Source organism: Procambarus clarkii, chromosome 10, assembly GCF_040958095.1.
Source record: "Procambarus clarkii isolate CNS0578487 chromosome 10, FALCON_Pclarkii_2.0, whole genome shotgun sequence".
Lineage (NCBI taxonomy): Eukaryota > Metazoa > Arthropoda > Malacostraca > Decapoda > Cambaridae > Procambarus > Procambarus clarkii.
The window spans coordinates 49,300,952-49,320,466 of record NC_091159.1 but is presented as its reverse complement, the minus strand read 5'-3'; the positions used below and the strand labels follow the sequence as shown (position 1 = coordinate 49,320,466).

Here is a 19,515-nt window from a genome sequence, read left to right as displayed (position 1 = left end):
TTTACTCGGTTTCTATGATCGAGCCACAGAGATATTGCAGCAAAGAGATGGTTGGGTTGACTGCATCTATCTGGACCTAAAAAAGGCTTTTGACAGAGTTCCACATAAGAGGTTGTTCTGGAAACTGGAAAATATTGGAGGGGTGACAGGTAAGCTTCTATCATGGATGAAAAATTTTCTGACTGATAGAAAAATGAGGGCAGTAATCAGAGGCAATGTATCGGAATGGAGAAATGTCACAAGTGGAGTACCACAGGGTTCAGTTCTTGCACCAGTGATGTTTATTGTGTACATAAATGATCTACCAGTTGGTATACAGAATTATATGAACATGTTTGCTGATGATGCTAAGATAATAGGAAGGATAAGAAATTTAGATGACTGTCATGCCCTTCAAGAAGACCTGGACAAAATAAGTATATGGAGCACCACTTGGCAAATGGAATTTAATGTTAATAAATGTCATGTTATGGAATGTGGAATAGGAGAACATAGACCCCACACAACCTATATATTATGTGAGAAATCTTTAAAGAATTCTGATAAAGAAAGAGATCTAGGAGTGGTTCTAGATAGAAAACTATCACCTGAGGACCACATAAAGAATATTGTGCAAGGAGCCTATGCTATGCTTTCTAACTTCAGAATTGCATTTAAATACATGGATGGCGATATACTAAAGAAATTGTTCATGACTTTTGTTAGGCCAAAGCTAGAATATGCAGCTGTTGTGTGGTGCCCATATCTTAAGAAGCACATCAACAAACTGGAAAAGGTGCAAAGACATGCTACTAAGTGGCTCCCAGAACTGAAGGGCAAGAGCTACGAGGAGAGGTTAGAAGCATTAAATATGCCAAAACTAGAAGACAGAAGAAAAAGAGGTGATATGATCACTACATACAAAATAGTAACAGGAATTGATAAAATCGACAGGGAAGACTTCCCGAGACCTGGAATTTCAAGAACAAGAGGTCATAGATTTAAACTAGCTAAACACAGATGCCGAAGAAATATAAGAAAATTCACCTTCGCAAATAGAGTGGTAGACGGTTGGAACAAGTTAAGTGAGAAGGTGGTGGAGGCCAAGACCGTCAGTAGTTTCAAAGCATTATATGACAAAGAGTGCTGGGAAGACGGGACACCACGAGCGTAGCTCTCATCCTGTAACTACACTTAGGTAATTACACTTAGGTAATTACTTAACTCCAGTATCTTTGATCTCACTCTATCTATGTTGGTGTATGCAATTTTCAGGAACTTGTTCCCCCCTTCTTATTCTTCACTCCCCCCCCCCTGTCTAATGATTTTTGTTGGTTTGACTTTATGTACCACTTTACTGGTCTACCTACCCCTATCACTTTGTAGAAAAAAAAATTGATTTCTTCTTCATTCCTGCTCTCATTTAGGCATTTTAAATACATATAAAGTCCAAAAGCCCGGCGAGAAAGTGAGAGCGTGTTACCCGGGAGCGAGCCAGAGCAACAAAATGTGAACACTCTTCACTTTGGACATCTCAATTCTCGTCTTAAGTCTTTCATTTTGGTATCATTGTGTTCGCAATAGAATTCCCTACAGGAGTATGCAAATATAAAGTCCACAAGCCCGGCATACCATCCACAACAAGCAGGGGAAAGTGACAGAGCGTTACCCCCGTGAGCGCTAATAAAGTGCAATAAAATGGGTATTCTGTTTTTAACTTTGTTACCTCAATTCTGGTCCTAGGACTTTCATTTTGGTATCAATGTATTCGCAATGAAATTCACTACAAGAGTATATGCAAGAATGTCCAAAACCGCAGCAAGAAATTTCCGAAAACGCCGCTACTGTTGCCGCACGGAGGACTCAATGCTGAGTCCTCGCCGGACGTGCCCCTGTTTTACGGAGGACTCGATGCTAAGTCGTCGACGGGCGAAAGTGTTAAAAAGGGTGAGGACCGCTTGGGACGACGCGCCCCTTCCTGCACTGGCCAGTGCTCGGCCTTCCTGGCTGCCCTGGTAGTTGGTATTCCTTGGTTCCAGGCCCCAGACCTTTTAAAATACATATGTGGATACTGACATGATCTCTCTTACCCAGGCTCATGGGGTGGGCGACCAGGCCCCTGAGTCGGACTGTGATGGAAGACCGGGCTCTATAGCCCCCGCTATATTGGGCCCAGACTGGACTACTACCTTCTGCTCCCCTCCCTCCTCTGTGGCAAGGTCGAGTCCCAAGCCCCCAGTGGTGACCACCTCGTCCCTTGGCACGGCTTGTCTCTCATTGTGACTACGCCTTTTAACCCCCCTTTCTCTCTGGGGCTCTAAATGCCGTCTCCACCACGGCCGCACTTGCACGATCACCTCCCATACTAATATGTACCACGCCTTGTTTGGTCCTGCTACATGTGCTAAATACTTTGATCTCCACCATCTGGATTCTTCTACTCCTGACGATTTCTCCCCACTATTAACACCTTGTTAATTTGGTAGATGCCTCTGTTACTTTTAACGCCACACGTCTTGGAACTCGTGTTGTTGCTGCTCCTTCTCAGGATGCAGCTGCCTGCTTAGCCACATTGTCCTGCATTGGGGAGACCCCTGTTCGGGTCTCCAAAAATGCTCAGTTAAATGCCAGTGTTGGCACTGTTCTCCTCCTGCACCATGTTTTAATTGGTGTTAGGAACCTAAATAACTGCCATGAGGATATTAAACATATCCTCGAAGCCATTTGGTCCTCCAGGTGGACACGTTCACTCGACCCCCTCGTGGTCGCCGCTGTCAGCCCCTTCTAGTTGTAAAAATCACCATTGATAGTATGACCCTTCCGCCCTCTATAATTCTTGCTGGTGCCAGATGCTCCGTCAGGAGTACATTCCCTCTCCTAGACTTTGCAATAAGTGCAAGAAGTTCGAGCGATGTGTCCTCAAATGCACAAGTACTGTGTATCTGTGCCCTATGTGTGAGGACGATGATCACTCTAAGTCCGAGTGATCTTCTCCCCAGGCTCGCTGCCTCAATTGTGGTGAGGCCCACCCTACCTTCTCCCACTTGTGTATACACTACAACTTGAGGAAGCCATCCTCAACTTGAAACACCGGGATCATCTGTCTTTTCCTGAAGTGAGATGCCATGTTCGCTGTCTCACCCCTTTCACTGGCGTATTCTATGCTCGCGTGTTGCGTTCTACCTCTCCTCGTCCTTCCCACCTTACTCAGTCTCAACTGTTTCCAGGCCTTAGACCCGTATACGCCCACCGCCTCCTTCCCTGTTCCTTTACGTTCTGTCCCGAAGGGGCCCCCTCCTGGTTCTCCATTTGAAGTTTTCCTCCTTCCTACCCAGTCTGCCATGTCTCCTGTCTTCTTTCCCTTCTTTCCAGGGAAGAGTTGTCCTTCTAGCTCCTTGGTGGCCAGCCCGGCTTTGGTTTCAGGCGCTGCTTGCTCGGTGTCCAAACCCCGAGGGTCTTCCCGCGGCTCCCCCTCTTTCAGCAGATCGGTCCAGCCTGGTACGAGGCTGGTTCGTTCTTCTCCTCGAGTCTTCATGTCTGGAATTTCTGACTCGAGTCTATCATCACTTATATGGGGTGCAGGTGGCTTCGTTTTTTATTTTCCACCTGCGTGCTTTGTCTCGGCAGCAGTATGAAGTTTCTTGGCGGTCCTTATGGATTTTTCATATCACTGAGTAGGTATACTTCGGTCTCTGATAGGGTTGTGTTGTTCTTCCTTTCGTGGTTGTTCCAGGACCGTCATCTTATGCCGAATGCTGTCACCCTGTATCGTGCGGCTCTGGCAGAGCCGCCCCAGCCTGCTTTCAGTGTTGATGTTACTTCTACCCCATTCCTCAAGCTGTCTCGTGCGTTGTTTCACCTCTGTTCTGCTCATGCGCCTCCTGAGCTGTCCTGGTCTTTGGACCGGGTGCTCTCTTTTTCTCTCTTCTCCTCGTTTGTGGTGGCCCCTTCAGTTCAGGATTTTTTTCCAAGGCTCTTTTCCTGTAGGCACTGGCCTCTGGGGGTCGGTTCGGGGAGCTTCATGCTCTCCTCCGGCGCAGAGGTTTCAGCTCCTTCGGTCCTGGTGGTAGGTTTGTTCGGTTGCAGCCGTCTCCTTTTCTGGTGAAGAATGAGACTGCTTCTTTCCGGAAGGGTCCTTGGGTCATTGATGCTTGGTTGTTCAGGCTGGGGGTGCATCATGTGTTGTGTCCAGTTGCAGCTCTTCGCTGTTATTTGTGTTCCACTGCTTCAGTGGCCAGGGATGCGCCTTGGGTTGATCCGGTTTCCCTTCTTCCGTGTTCCAGGGCTCGGGTCTCTCAGGTCGTCCGCAGGGTTATTAAGTCTAGCCAGCCTGCGGTTTATCCTCGTGCCCACGACGTTCGTAGTTTGCTGCTTTGGCTGCCGTCTTTGGCAGCATGTCTTGAGTTGACATTCAGGCCCGGGGGTTTTTGGAGGTCAAACGGGGTTCTGGCTGCTCGCTAAATTGTCAATGTCCTTGGACCTGGTAGGGCCTGTGTTACATTGGGTCGGCGGTTGCAGCCAGTTGTCTCAACTTCGCGTTAAGGAGTGAGGACTGACTGTTTCCCGGGTAAGTCCCTGTTTTTCTTTGTCTTTGGGTAGGTAGCTCCTGGGAGCCAATGGGGCTCCCCCCCAGAAAGCAGCATTGAATGTAATGAAAGGCCATTTTCTTGGCGAGTCTTGTAGGCTCCCCAGCATCCCTCCCTCTGTTCTGTGGTGTATTTCACGTGTTTTTGACATCCAATCTAAGAACTGGTGCTTCGATCGCCAGAGAGAGGGTCTGGGGCTCCCCCTTTCCCCTCCGGGCGGGGGGGGGGGGAGTTTGTGCAGACAGTGGTGCGGCAATATGACGACGTCATGCCCGTTTGCTAATTTTCGTTTGGGGAGTTCTGTCCACTCATTCGACTTTTGTTAGCAATAGTTCCACCAGAATAAGGGTTTGTTTTTGGGCATCTTCCGCTCTGGGTGCCAGACCCGGTCGATGGCAGATATGGAATGTTCCCAACCACATGGGGGGGTTTCTATAAGCCATTGCTCCTCGTGCCTCTCTGAGGGGGCGAGGTTCTTGTTCGAGGTCCCCGGTAGGCAAGAATTCCATGCACATTGACTGATGCCAGAAAGTTATACATATCCATTCAGCCTGTATAGCTCCGGGGGAGCCTCCGGGATTTGGCCAGAAAATGGCGTTTCATTACATACAACACTGTTTTTTGTTTACAGACTTGGTTGCTTTAATGCAAGAACTGTCGATGATTGTTGGAGCAACGGATGCCGGACATCTTTTACAAGATGGAAGTATGTTACATGCTTACACACAGCAAAAAACTCCAGTCATGACTCCAGTGACTACTACTTCTAAAGGATGTGTATTTTGTAAGAACAATAACTACCACTCCACCTTCTATAAATCCCATTCATTAAAGGTAGCTGTCTTATTAAATCATCTTTTTAATCTTTAAAAATAAAATATAGTATTTAGCTAGAATTTATTATAAATGGTTTCTCATGACTATAAGCATATCAGTGATTTCTGTTTTGTTTATGAAGTTTTTATTTAATGAAAGGATATGGCATGATTAGTGCTGGTGTTATTTCTTGTTATATCTTGGTATTAATACAGTACATCTTTGAACTTTATTAGATGCTTAGTTGAGTAGAGCTCAAATTATTGATAAGAAGGTAGAGGAAAAAATACAAGCTAACTTTATTGGAGATAACATTTTAGTTTCCCATTCATTGGGGGACAGGAAGCCAGTTAGGCTTATCCAGATCCCCCTACCCCACCAAAGCCAACAACTGACCTTTCCCAGGATGCAACCCACAACAGTCGCCCAACTCCCAGATACAGAGGCTGGCCTGCTTTCCGAACCAATCGGGACTGAACTCTGCAAAAAAACCAGGTTTGTCTGGATAACGAGGTGTACCCTCTTGCCCACAAAAATTAATAACATGATGTCCAAAACTTTTGGATATAATTTGGTGCTCTTTGCTAGGTACTGTAACCTAAAGTCATGATAGTATAGGAGAGATATAAGTAAAAATAATAATGGTACATACCAAGGGTCCATGTGTTATTCTACAAATGACCTAGTAATGATGTTGAGATTAGGTTTCTATATGTACACACTCCTAAAATTTTGACATACTAGTCTGCTTCCTGCTCACATCTGAGGGGGAGTCCAGGTTGTTGCTTTGGTCCCCAGTAGGCCAAACTGAACTCCACAGCTGATTCATTCCAGTAGTTATGTGCGAACTAAGTGAGATAGCTTCAGGGAGCCACCAGGATATACCCAGAAATTTCCATTTCTTTACATTCAGCACTGTTTTTTTATGCACCAAAATGAACCACAAAGCAATTTATTCGGCTTTGTTGCTTGTTAGAGTATTGTGATGGCTCTTACTTGGGACTGTAGAGAATATACAAGGTTGTTTCACAGAACTTTATTGAGTGAGGTAATAAGATAAGTCCAGCCCACCGAGGTCCCACCTGCTCTAATCCTGGCTAAGTACTGGTGCCGTCCACTTGAGCAGGCACCCATCGGCTCTAAGGTGTTTGACGTCAGAGACCTACCGCCTCAAGATTGGCTATACCGTCTGCAATTTAAAGTCTGACAAATTCTTGTGGGTGTGAAATTGAAATCCAAGCACAGCACCAACCGACACCGGGGGTGGTGTCGGTGGCAGCCCCACAGCAGTGTGTGGCTCTGGCAAAGGAAAACAAACAAAACAAGGGCCCGAAACCTGTCGTTATTATAAATGAGGTACAGTACCTGTGAGCACGGGATATCGGGAAGAACAAATGGAACATGTAAGTACGATCACCCTAGAAAGTAAAGAATCCTCCTTAGTACAGGTAAATACTCTGAAAGCTATGAATTTTTTCACCCAGAACTTTGCAAGAAGTCCTTAGATAGGAAAGAGTGCTTGAATATGGAATGTCCAGCTTACATATAAAGGGTACCAGGCTAATAAGATCAACAAACCGCCTCGAGGAAAGCAGCCAAACAGGCTGCTTACCACTACTACTTACCACTACTTACCAGGAGGATTTTTTAGCAAGAGGACGAGAAGAATGGCTAAAAATATCCAGACTCTACCACCAACTCGGTCAAATGCTGGAGAGGACGCAAACACAGTGGCCTCCTTACCAGAGCCTCAGATAGTAACACCATGTAAAGCATCCAGCACTTACACAAACATAACATCATTTTTATTTGCCAACATTCAGGGTATAAAAACATGCAAATCTAACAAAGTGCAATTCATAGATGGCCTCCTACATGAGGCAAATGCAGTGTTTGCAGCCCTAACAGAAACTCTCACCAAGGACTACCATGATGGTGAAATAGTACAATGTTTTCAGATGTGACAGGAAACACTGGCTGCAGGGTGGGGTCAGCCTCTACACCAAAGACACACTCATCTGTACTGAGCTGCTAAACACCACAAATGATATGGTGGAAGTGCTGATAATCAAAATAGAGATCTTAAATGTAGTTATTGTCCTAGTATATAAGTCACCGGAGGCAAATCATCGCCAGTTTAACCCTTAGACTGCGCAATACATATATACTGTACAGGGGTACCTCGGTTTAAGAGTTTAATCCGTTCCTGGAGACGGCTCGTATTCCGAAAATTCGTATTCCGAAGCTAATTTCCCCATAAGAAATAATGGGAAATGAATTAATCCGTTCCCGACTACCCCAAAAACCCCACATCAAACTAAATTTTTATACCTAATTCATCTAAATAAACCTACAAAACTATGTTCAAGTTATTACTTACCTTGCTGTTAAATGCTGAAGGCATATGGAAGATGGTGAGGAGGGGGGGAGGAGGAGAGGAGTTACTGTTTGGAAGGGGAGTCCCCTTCCATTATCACATCAGGCAGTGAGGACCTTTCTGGTGTGCACTCCCTGGCACGTTTTATCTGAGTGCCACTAGGTCCTGGTTGTGGCTCACTGCTCGATTTTCTCACCACAAATCTGTCCATGGAAACTTGCTTTTCCCTTCTTCGCAAGCTGTCTTTGTAGTAAGGCATCACATGTCTGTCATTGAAAAGATTAAGGCAACGGCCTACTACAGCTTTCTCTGGGTGAGTCTTTTCAACAATTATTTGAATCTCTTCCCACATCTGACACACCTTCCTAATTTCTGCAGAAGGGACATTCGCTACTGCCTCATCCTCCTCCACTGTAGAATCATCAGCTGCATTGTCTTGCTGTTCCTGTTGAAGGGCTTGGAGTTCTTCGGTGGTCAGTTCTTCATTGTGTTCTTCCACCAACTCCTCCACATCATCATCATCCAATTCCAAGCCCATTTGCCGGCCCAGAGTAACAATTTCGTCAACAATAGGCGCATCATTTACAGGCTCAAACCCCTCAAAGTCTAGTTCTCTCACACATTCAGGCCACAATTTTCTCCAGCCAGAGATCAGGGTTCTTTGAGTCAATTCTTGCCAGGCTTTGTCAATGAGTTTTAAAGCACTAATGTTAAAATGGTGTTTCCAGAACTCTTTGAGAGTGAGGTTTGTGGCTTCAGTCACTTCAAAACATTTCCGGAAAAGTGCCCTTTCATAAAGTTTCTTAAAATTCGCTATGATTTTCTGGTCCATAGGCTGAATTAGAGTGGTGGTGTTAGGAGGAAGGAATTTAACTGTGAGGAATTTATTGTATCTGGGCAACAAATCATCTTCCAAGCCTGGAGGATGAGCAGGAGCATTGTCGAGGAGAAGCACGGCTTTGAGTGGCAAATGTTTCTCCTGCAGATATTTTTCTATGGCAGGGCACACCACTTCATTCACCCACTCCGAAAAAATAAGCCTAGTCACCCATGCTTTTTTATTAGCCTTCCACATCACACACAAATGGGTTTTCTGCACTTTATACTGTTTGAAAACCCTTGGATTTTCAGAATGATACACTAGCAAGGGTTTAATTTTCAAATCGCCACTCGCATTTAAACACAGCACAAGCGTAAACCTATCTTTCATAGGCTTGTGTCCGGGCAAGGATTTTTCCTCCTTGGTAATGTATGTCCTCTTAGGCATTCTTTTCCAAAACAGTCCTGTTTTGTCACAGTTAAACACTTGTTGCGGTAGGTATCCCTCAGCCTCAGCAAACTCTTTAAATTCCTCAATAAATCTTTCAGCTGCTGGTTTGTCTGAGCTGGCTGCCTCCCCATGCCTTGTCACACTATGGATACCACTTTTTCTAAATTTTTCAAACCAACCCCTGCTTGCCTTAAACTCTTTTGTATCTGCATCACTCGTTGCAGGGGTTTTCTTTAGAAGGTCTTCGTGCAATACCATGGCTTTCTCGCAAATCATGGCCTCCGAAACACTATCACCCCTTAATTCCTTGTCGTGTATCCAAATTAATAACAACTTTTCTACTTCTTCAAGTATTTGTGGTCTTTGTTTCGTCATTGTTCTTATGTCTTTTGCCACTTTAACACTCATAATCTCATTTTTCTTCTTAAGTATAGTGCATATTGTTGATGTGGCTTTGTTGTACTGCCTACAAAGTTCAATAACACGTGAACCGTTCTCATGCTTCCGAATGATCTCTTGTTTCTCCTCTATTGTCATCCTCACATGGACTTTCTTGCCTTGATCCTTACCACTGGCTTTCTTGGGACCCATGGTGAGATATATAATAACAAATTGTATAGTCAAATGACCAAAAATCCAACAGAACACTGAAAATCCGGGTGAAGAATTGATGTGGGATAGTCACTGGGTGGGAGACAATGGTGAACTGACGGGCGGAGGGGCGACGATCGCCGTATCACCACGCGCTAGGTCGGCCTGAACGCGTATCAACAAACTCGCGTTCCGAGGTAACCCTCACCTTCCGAGACACATTTTCCGAGGAAATCCGGCTCGTATTCCGAAAAACTCACATACAGGGACACTCATATTCTGAGGTACCACTGTATATGATTTGAGTAACAAAACTGAAACCTTGCAATGCATTAATAGCTGTTTTCGTGTCTAGCGCTATAATTTAAACGCTGCCACTACCCCGGGCGTGGGATAGTGGTAGTCATTGGCGAGCCGCAGCCGACCATAAACAAACGTCACCTGGGGAAAAAATCCAGTGTAGGCCACCATTGTGTACAGGCCTCAGCTACCCAGCGGACACCATGGCGAGTGCATCAAGTTCCATCGACCGACCTCGTTCAACAAGGCGTTCATCGCGACCTCTGACCGAGGATGAAATTAATAAGAATTTGTTCCTGGATGGTGATGAATCTGATATTGACGACTCCGACATTGATCATGACTACACACAGCCCTCAGATGTAGATACGACCGACGATGAGAGTGAACATGCTGGTTCCATGAGGCCTAGGCCTAATATCTCGCCCATGCCTCCTCGCCCTCATTCGACCCCCCCTCCTTCGTGCCAGACCACACAGTTCATGTGCTACATTGCAAGATATTGATGTTTTGGTCAACGAGTCTGAGGAAGGTGAATCATTTTCCGGTTTTAGTAACTTAGAATCAGAAAATAGTTTTGGTGCCACTAGTGCCAGTGGAGTGTGTGGTGTTGCCAAGTGACATTTTGTCGTGTCAGCAGCATCTGGCCATGCCATGCGGCACCGCATGGGGACGCTGATGGACAAAAACCCTCAACATAGTGATTTTGCTAGACCTGCTTCAGCTCCTGGTCACATGATTTCCTCGCCGTGGTGCCGCTATTGGCTCTCGAAAGACACCAGGTGTTTTTGTGTGGAGTGATGGGACAGATTTTGTTCCACAAATTCCTGTCTTTGATAATTCAGATGTTGGGATTACAGACCGTTTCCCTGATACAGGTCCCGATATGTGTGAAATTGACTACTTTACTGCATATTTTGATGAGATGCTCATGGAATATATTGTTCAGAAAATTAACAAATATGCAGCTGATCTCATTGATGAGGAGGAGGAGTCCGATTTTTCACGTTTACAGTGATGGAAAGATACAACTGTAAATGAAATGTGTGTGTTTTTGGCACTGTGTATGTTGATGAAACATTGTGTCAAACACGTACTCGACCATTATTGGAGCAAAGACTGTACTGTTCCAATACCAATGTTTGGCAAATACTGTATATGTCTCGAGACCAATTTTCGATAATCCTCAGGTGTCTTCATTTTGCAAATGATGAAGAGAAGAATGATGATGATAGACTTTGGAAGGTAAGGTACGTCCTGAATGAACGTATTGGAAAGTACTTGGGTTTAAACGTACAAGTTCAGAATCTGGTGATTGACGAATCCCTTGTGCTTTTCAAAGAACGTCTTGCCTTCAAGCAGCATATTTCCTCCAAACGTCACCTATTTGGATTGAAATTCTTTGTACTCTGTGACCGTGAAACAGGAATTGTGTTACACATGATAATGTATACGGGTACAAATGTAGACATTCCTGCTAATGACCCATATGGCTTCTCGGGTAGTGTTGTGAAGTCACTGCTTGCACCATATCTGAACAAGGGCCACATATTATACACAGATAACTATTATACCAGTCCATTGTTAACTAGGTTCTTGATTGATAATAGAACTGGAGTGTGTGGCACAGTGAAGGCAAAACGAAGGGAAATGCCAGTGTTTCACACTGCTATGCAGGTTGGTGATTGTGAGTTTAGAAAAACAAGTGCAATTCTTTCAGTGTGGTGGAAAGACAGGCGTGAAGTGAACATGTTGACCACCATTCAAGCTGGTACTGTACAATGTTGGACAGTGGCAAGGTGAACAGAACAACAAAACAAATAATCTATAAGGCAGATTGTGTCTTGGACTATAACATCAACATGCGTTTGGTGAATAAATGTGATATGATGATGGGGGCAGTGGAGTGTGTAGGGAAAATAGTGAAGTGGACCAAGAAAATGTTTTTCCACCTTGTTGTAACAATGCTGAATAGTTACAATATGCATCTTGTCAAAACAGGTGGTAAACGAATTTTCCGTGTGTTCAGTTTTACTGTAGTGACACAATTACTAGAGAAGTTTGGCAAAGCAATTCCTGGCATACAGAGGCTCATTCTGAGCCCTGTATTGCACCATGCTCCCGCACCCAGGCTCGCTTTCAAGGATGCCTTTGTCGCACACAATCTAAGGTATTTACCACCAACTGGAAAGCGTGCAGTAGGCTAGCGTGAGAGCATTGTATGCAAGACAACAACAAAGAGGGAATAGAACCATAAAATGGTGATGACTTGGTATACAGCGTGTCAGGTCCCTCTGTGCTGTGTCAAATGTTTTGACGAGTATCACAGTCTTGATGAACTCTAAATGTCAAAGACTGGTGCAAAAACATGTAAATACAGAATAAGTAGGTGTAAATAGTGAAAATAAATCATAAGAAATTGTATATTTTATTGAAAAAAAAAGACATTTTTGTGCAAATACTCGTGACACTAATATGTGGATACAATATACATTGACAACAGTTGTATAATAAATCATCAAGCGAGAACATATTGAACTACACCAGTGAAAAAAAATGGTGTAAAATATGGAATAGATACTGTAAATAATACAGCAAAAATAAATTCGCAGCAACTCTGGCTCTTTCTCCGCCGCCTCTTGACTCCGCCCGGGCACACCACGCTCCAGCGACGATTAATCGTGACGTCATTGGCCAACTTCTCACCTCATTTATGTCAATTGTAAGTACAATTAAATTTTTTTATTATTTTTTCCGTGCTCGGGGAACACAAACGCATTAACCCTTGTTTTGCTAAGGGCTAATTAGCCTTTATCACCCATGGGCACATACCAAAAAAAAAAAAAAAAATAAAAAAAAAAATAAAAAATTCTGTGGGGAGCCCCTATGGCTCCCCGGAGCTTACTAGGCTGATATGCTAATGACAGACTTTGGGATCAGTCATGTATATGGAGTTCTTTGGGCCTATCGGGGACCACGAGCCAGAACTTGGCCCCCTCTAGAGAGGCAAGGGGAGCAATGGCCTATAGAAACCCCCGTGTGATTGGAAGCATTCTATGTCTGCCATCGACTGGGTTAGGCACCCAGAAAGGTAAGCATCCCAAAACAAACCCCTATTCTGATGAAAATTGCAACCAAAAGCCGAACGAGTGGATAGAACTTCCCCAAACAAAAACGACCAAACTAGTATGACGTCACCTGTCATCGCGCCGCTGTCTGCGCAGCTTCCCCCCTCCCCGGGAGGGGGAAGGGGGAGGCCCAGACCCACCGCGCCAGCGATCCACACCCCCAGTTCTTGAGGCTGATGCTATCAGCTCGGTTGTGTGCTTTGGCTGCAGTCTTTTTGCGGCACTGTACTTAGTGTGTGGTGGCTGTACTCCAGGGGTGCGAGAGCCAGGAGTTAATCTTCAGTACTCAGGGCTGCATGCACCTAGGGTTCCCTTCTCTAGGTGCCTTGTAAGTACTACCCTTGGAGCTTGGGGTTACCTTCCACAAGTTCCTCAGGGTCGGCCTCTGTGGATCCGTTTAACTGCTCGGTTTTTCGGCCGCCCTTTGGGTACTTGGGTGTTTTGTCTCCCTCGTTTACCTTAGGGTACGAGGCAGTTTTTGCACTGGTATGGGATGCAGGGTTCTGCGCAGCTTGTTGTCACCTATTACAGTGGTAGGCTCTGTTCCTTGGGGTACGTTGTCCTCTTGTGGGGTTTTGTTTTTGCTTTTGCCTTGGTGGGGGGTTCTGCCCTACTTGCCACTGGTGTTTGGCCTCATCCTGATAATTGGTGGTGCCCCTGCTTGGTCCCCGTGAGTGTACACGTTCCTGGGGTTCAGCTGTAGACAGTTTGTTTGGTAGTTTTGGGCGCCGGTTTGCAGGCGCCTGGGTTTACCTGAGCGCGAGTCCTCTTCAAGTAAACTCTCAGGACCCTGGGAATCCCCTAGGGGATGCGTGAGTCCGATGGATGTGACCCCGGAGTCCCTCCTCGCTTCATACGAGTTTGAGGGTTGTTCGGTCCCTTTGTCTCAGGATGATCCTCACTGTTTTTGCCTCCATCACGCAGTCTGTTGGGTTGGTGACACTTTCGACCCGAAGTCCTGTGAGTTTTGCTGCTTGCTGATGACTCAATTTACCCAATCTGTGGATGATCATCTTTGGGTACAGCTTGCGCAGGCATTGCATTCTGGGTTTTATTTGTTGCAACGTGCTCGGTTGGCTGCTCACCCGGATGCCCTGTGGCTGCCCAGTTTTGCTTATAGGGACCCGGACTTGGGGGTGGGGGTCGTTTCGACCCTGGTTCAGTCCGCACTCCTCGTCCTTCCCCTCCTGTTGTTCGTTCTGGTCCACCTCCCATGCTTCCGGCCCCGAAACGTATGAGGGTTTCGGAGTCGGGGCAGGGGTTAGTTGGTCTTTAGACACGGGCAGCCTCAGGGGATGCCCCTTCCGGTGTGGCGACGGAAGCATTCGAGTCTAGATCCTTGGCTGAAGCCTCTGGGTCTGACCAGTGGGCCCCCCTTCTGTCCGCATTCTACGGCTGCGCCGGCCTTGTCTGGTAGGGACAGTGCTTGGGGTCCTCCCCAGCAGGACTCGGCCCTGGGTCTTGCTGAGGAGGACCTTGGGGCTGGGGAGGGGCTGACTTGGGGAACTTGGGCCCCGCTGGACCCCGCCTGGGTTTTTCTGCCCTCTGAGCGGGGCTTACTGTTACAAGGAGTGGGGTTTTCTTTTCCCTCTCTGGGTACAAGTTGGATGTGGTATCTGCCCCTTTCCCTGGTTTGTTTTTGTTTCTTCCCGGGTTCTTCGGTTCTGTCTTTCTGGAGGTTTTCGGCTTAGCGCATCCAACCTGCTGCAGTACGGGCGGCCTCTGCGGCAAACCTCCTGCATGACCCGGATTATGCCTTGGCGTTGAATCCCTCGGCTTTCAGGTTTGGGATTTCGTTCCCTTTCTGGCTCCGTTATGAGGTTCCGGATAATTCGCCAAATTCCCCGTTCGGGAATGGGGAATTTGGCGGTAAAACAGGGTCCTTGGCTGTTCGTTACCTTGTACACGTTCCTGGGCCCAGTCGGGCCTGTGTCGCTTTGGGTCGGCGGATGCGGCCTGTTGTCTCGACTTTGGGTTGAGTAGTGTGCGGCGACCGCCTCCCGGGTCAGTCCCTATTCTTTACCTCTGTGGGTAGTTAGCTCTGGGGAGCCATAGGGGCTCCCCCCAGAAAACCAGCGTTGAATATAATGAAACGCCATTTTCTGGGTGAGTCACGGAAGGCTCCCCAGATTCCCTCCCTCCCCTCCCGGTCGGCGATTTTTCGCGTGTTTTGACAACCAGCCTCAGAACTGGGGTATGGATCACCAGAGTGGTAGGTCTGAGGCTACCCCTTCCCCCTCGAGACAGCCAGAATGAGACTTCCCCAGACAGAAGAATGAGACAGCCAGCTTCTGTAGGAGTCCATTGGTGGTAGATGGTTGGTTGGTTAGGCCTGGGATGCATCATATGTTGCGTCTGGTGGCGGCTTTCTGCCGCTACCTGCAGGCCACTGGTTCTGAGATGGTGGATGCTCTTTGGGTGGATCCGGTTTCCCTGGTTCCCCTGTTCCAGGGCTTGTGTGTGTCAGGTTGTCTGCAGTGCCATAAAGTCCACCCAGCCTGCAGTTTACCCACATGCCCATGACATACGGAAGTATGCAGTGCTCACTATGGTATTTGGGAACATGTCTTGGGTTGACATCCGGGCATGTGGGTTTTTGAGGGCGAACAGCATCCTGGCTGCCAGGTATCTTGTGAACGTTCCGAGCCCTCTCTGGCCTTGTGGTGCTTTGGGGCGTCTTGTCGTGACCATCAGTCTCTACTTCATCTTAAGACCTGCAGTACTGCTACCATATGGGTAAGTCCCTGTTTTTACTTCTCTGTGGGTAGTTAGCTTCAGGGAGCCGATGGGGCGCCCCCAGAAAACCAACGTTCAATGTAATGAAGTGCCATTTTCTGGGCGAAGCCCAGGAGGCTCCCTAACACTTGTGACTACAGTTGGCAGTTTTGGCTTCAAATTAGGCCTCGTACTAAGGGGGCAAGTAGCCGGCTTACCTGGGCGGGCACTCCCTCCCCCTTATAAGAGGGGGGGGTGGATATGCTAACAAGCGGGAGTACTAGTTGAGGGGCAAGGTTGCCAGTTTTGGTTATTTTCTGATACTTTTCTTTCCTTTTAGCAGGCGTTTCTTTGCTCTTTCTGGCTGTAGGTTGCATTTTACTGACTAGTTGTTTGAATTGACTCGCCTATCTTTCTGGGTACCCACCCTGGTCGTTGGCAGAATATGACATAGTTTAAATGTAGAGTGATCGTACGCCATTGCTCCTTGCCCCTCTGAAAGGACCAAGTTCTAGTGCTGGCTCCCGGTAGGCATAAGAACTCCAAGTGACTGATGACCTCAGATTAATATAGTGCACATCAATTCAGATAGCTTCAGGAAGCCTCCAAGGCTTCGTCCAGAAAATGGGATTTCATTACATTCAACTCTGGTTTTTGGACTTCTCCGGTAAGAGTTCTGCTTATCCAGATGTCTGGCTTATGTGGTGAGGAATAATTTTCATATACTGTGGATAAGTGAGCTTAGACAATTCATCTTTATTTGGAGAGCGGTTTTATGATACACATACTGGACTACCAAAGTAGTTAATTTTTGTCTTTGTTAATTTTTCAATAATACACCTTACAACTTAATTTCAACAGGATGAACGTGGTCATTGTCAGTGTCCTGTGTTGAGGCTATATGTCTGTCCTCTCTGCAGTGCTACTGGTGATTTTGCTCACACATTGAAATATTGTCCACGAAATACTGTGACTAGAGGAGACCCAATCTCAGCAGGCCTTCCACCTGGGAAGGTCACAAATTGGAGGGAAGTAGCAAATAGAATGTTGGGACGATATAATTCAAATCACTGATATTTTGCAATATTGTTGACCACTTGTTGACTGGAATGCAGTATTAAATATTGCCATCTACACCAGACTACCTTCATGTTGTTATTTAAGCACTACATTGAACCACACGCACCTGGAAGGACAAATTTCATGACTACTATTGTTATGCATCATTTATTTAATGGCCTTTTCATAGTGTACATATACTTTCATAGTCACAAATTTAACAAATATTTTATGTAGGTTTAATAATAATCAGTGTTAATACCTGAAAATTTAAAGAATCAAAATATAAATTGACTTCTATAATCATGACAAGATATTTAAGACCATTGCAATAAATTTGATTTTTATTCATGTTGATTGCCTCTACTAGATGTCCTAAATATGTAGTTATCTGTATTTTTAATATAAGTATTTATGGAAAGATATGGAATATAGTTTTATAGTATATAGTTGAAAAAGATGGTATTTTTGTAATGTCTGGAAGCTTGATAACATAATTTTAATATTTTGTTTTTAATGTCCTCACGGATATTATGGTGATATAGAACAGTAAATGGAAAATTTGTTGAATCATTACATAATGAAACTTTTATACAAGTGTATTAAGTTTTGTTGAAAGAATATTTCTGAATTATGAACTTATGTATATTTGCTTTTTGATAGATGTTTATGTGTAGGTAGATCTACATATGTTGCAATAGTGGTATTTATAGTATTTTGTTGTTAATTCATTCTTGCATTTATTAGAATGCAAATGCAGCTGTCCTCTGTAGTGGTCATGGAATCCTCTATATTTGGTTAAGAGACAATTTTTACTTGACTGTATAATGTCTTTTAATATCAAAATACACAAAATTGGTTCACATTTTTATAGTGTATGTAAAATTTCATAATTTACATATTATTGTATATTGTAATATGTGATTATAGTGATGCTGTGATAATTCATCAGTACATTGTTGATCTTTCTTAAATACCACATCAAAGATTATGCTATATTAAGTTGTTTAACTTAGTGTGAGAAATCTTTATGGTCAAATAGGATGTTAAACGATTGACTAACACATAAGGAAATTTTTTGTAATGCTTTTGACATTATTTGTTTAATGACAATCATAGGAAAAATTACTGTACACCAAGTTACTAATGGAAATATATTGCTCCCAATCATCTTCAATTAATATACTGTGCTTGGTACACTTTTTGATAATATATAGAAGGATATCAATTGAAAATATATAACACAATAAATTTATAAATGCAGAAAACAAATTTAAGACAAATCTTAGAGCACAAGATTGGCAAAAAGCATAAATTTATCTACTTAAACCCTTATTTGTAATATTTATTTAGAAAATGCTTTTGATGTATTCCATATCCTCACTATACCTTACTAGTTTAAAGGAATAAAATAAAAATTTTTGTCTTATTGGAATTACAGTACGGATACTGTGTGTCTTTGTGAAATGCATATTGGCTAAACTTTATTTATTTTTGATGGTTGTATAATCTACTTGTAAAGGGTACCTGAATTATTTTTAAGAGATTTCTTTATTTGTTATTGCTGCCCTGACATTAATTGATATACAGATAAAATACTATAAAAAGTTTTCTCCATGTATTGTAAGAGCTTAGTAATTTGGAATTAAAAATGGCAGAAAACTACTGTTTGATCAGCATAACCTCTCATATCTGCAAGCTCATGCAGAAAATTGTAAGGGAGAGAAAAATTCACCATCACTGTGTACAATTAATTGTGGAGGTGGGGTCCCTCGATTGTTTCAAACGTGGGTTGGACATGCTTATGAGTGGGATTGGGTGGTTATAAATAGGAGCTGCCTCGTATGGGCCAATAGGCCTGCTGTAGTTACCTTTGTTCTTATGTTCTTCTTATGTTCTTAATCTAGTAAAATCAACACAATATAGGTTTCTTATAAATAGAACCTGCCTTACAAACCTGCTCACATTTTTTGGAAATGGTAAACAGCTACTGAAACAAAGGACTTCTAGTAGATGCAGTATACATGGACTTTGCTAATGATTCTGAGGACATTGGAAATAATATGCTTGACTGATATTTCTGGAGCCTGGAGTTATTAGGCTAATGTGCAAATCATTAGAGTGGGGCATTAGTCTATGGGGTTCAGCCTACCAGGGACCATGAGCCAGAACCTGGCCCCCTCAAAGAGGCGCAGGGAGCAGTGTCCCTGGAACCCCCCCCTCCCCCCTTTCCCTGTGGTTTGGGATTTTCCTTATCTGCCATTGACCTGGGCTAGGCACCCAGAAAGGTACACATAGAAAAAACGAGGAAGAGATATTTGACATTCAGTACCTTCCTCTCTTAGGTAAAAGTGACCAGGTCTTTTTGGGAATAACGTATACAATGCGTTATAATCTGGAAGATAATGAGGTTGAAGCTGTTGAAAAGCCTGATTTCAGGAGAGGTCATTATGGGGAACTCGGACATTTCTTTAAGAAATTTGACTGGAAAGACTTGCTCTTAGGACATGAAGTAAATGAGATGTATGTCAAGTTTTGTGAAATATTTGATAAAGGCACACAAAAATTTATACCAAAGCAGAGATGCAGAACTAGGAAAAAGGATTGGTTCAACAGAAATTGCGAGAGGGCCAGAGGCCAAAAGAGACAGAAATGGAATCAATATAGGAAGAGGCCAGGCCCCCAAACATACCA

The 19,515-nt window shown here is 44.5% G+C and overlaps 1 protein-coding gene across 8 annotated transcripts in view; it reads left to right on the top strand.

Moving 5' to 3' along the window:
* Positions 1-18,483, top strand: part of LOC123774564 (uncharacterized) — a 41,611-nt gene extending 23,128 nt beyond the window's left edge. For 2 of the 8 annotated variants that reach the window (XM_069322039.1, XM_045768963.2), the window contains 3 exons: positions 5,197-5,399; positions 5,787-5,876; positions 16,624-18,483. In XM_069322039.1, the coding sequence (XP_069178140.1) occupies positions 5,197-5,399; positions 5,787-5,858 (275 nt within the window). In that variant the 3' untranslated portion in view covers positions 5,859-5,876; positions 16,624-18,483. Of the gene's footprint in view, positions 1-5,196; positions 5,400-5,723; positions 5,877-12,531; positions 12,643-16,623 lie in introns of those variants that run through there. The other 6 variants (XM_045768957.2, XM_045768929.2, XR_011228022.1 and 3 more) reach the window with 5 other exon arrangements.
* Positions 18,484-19,515: the final 1,032 nt, after the last annotated feature.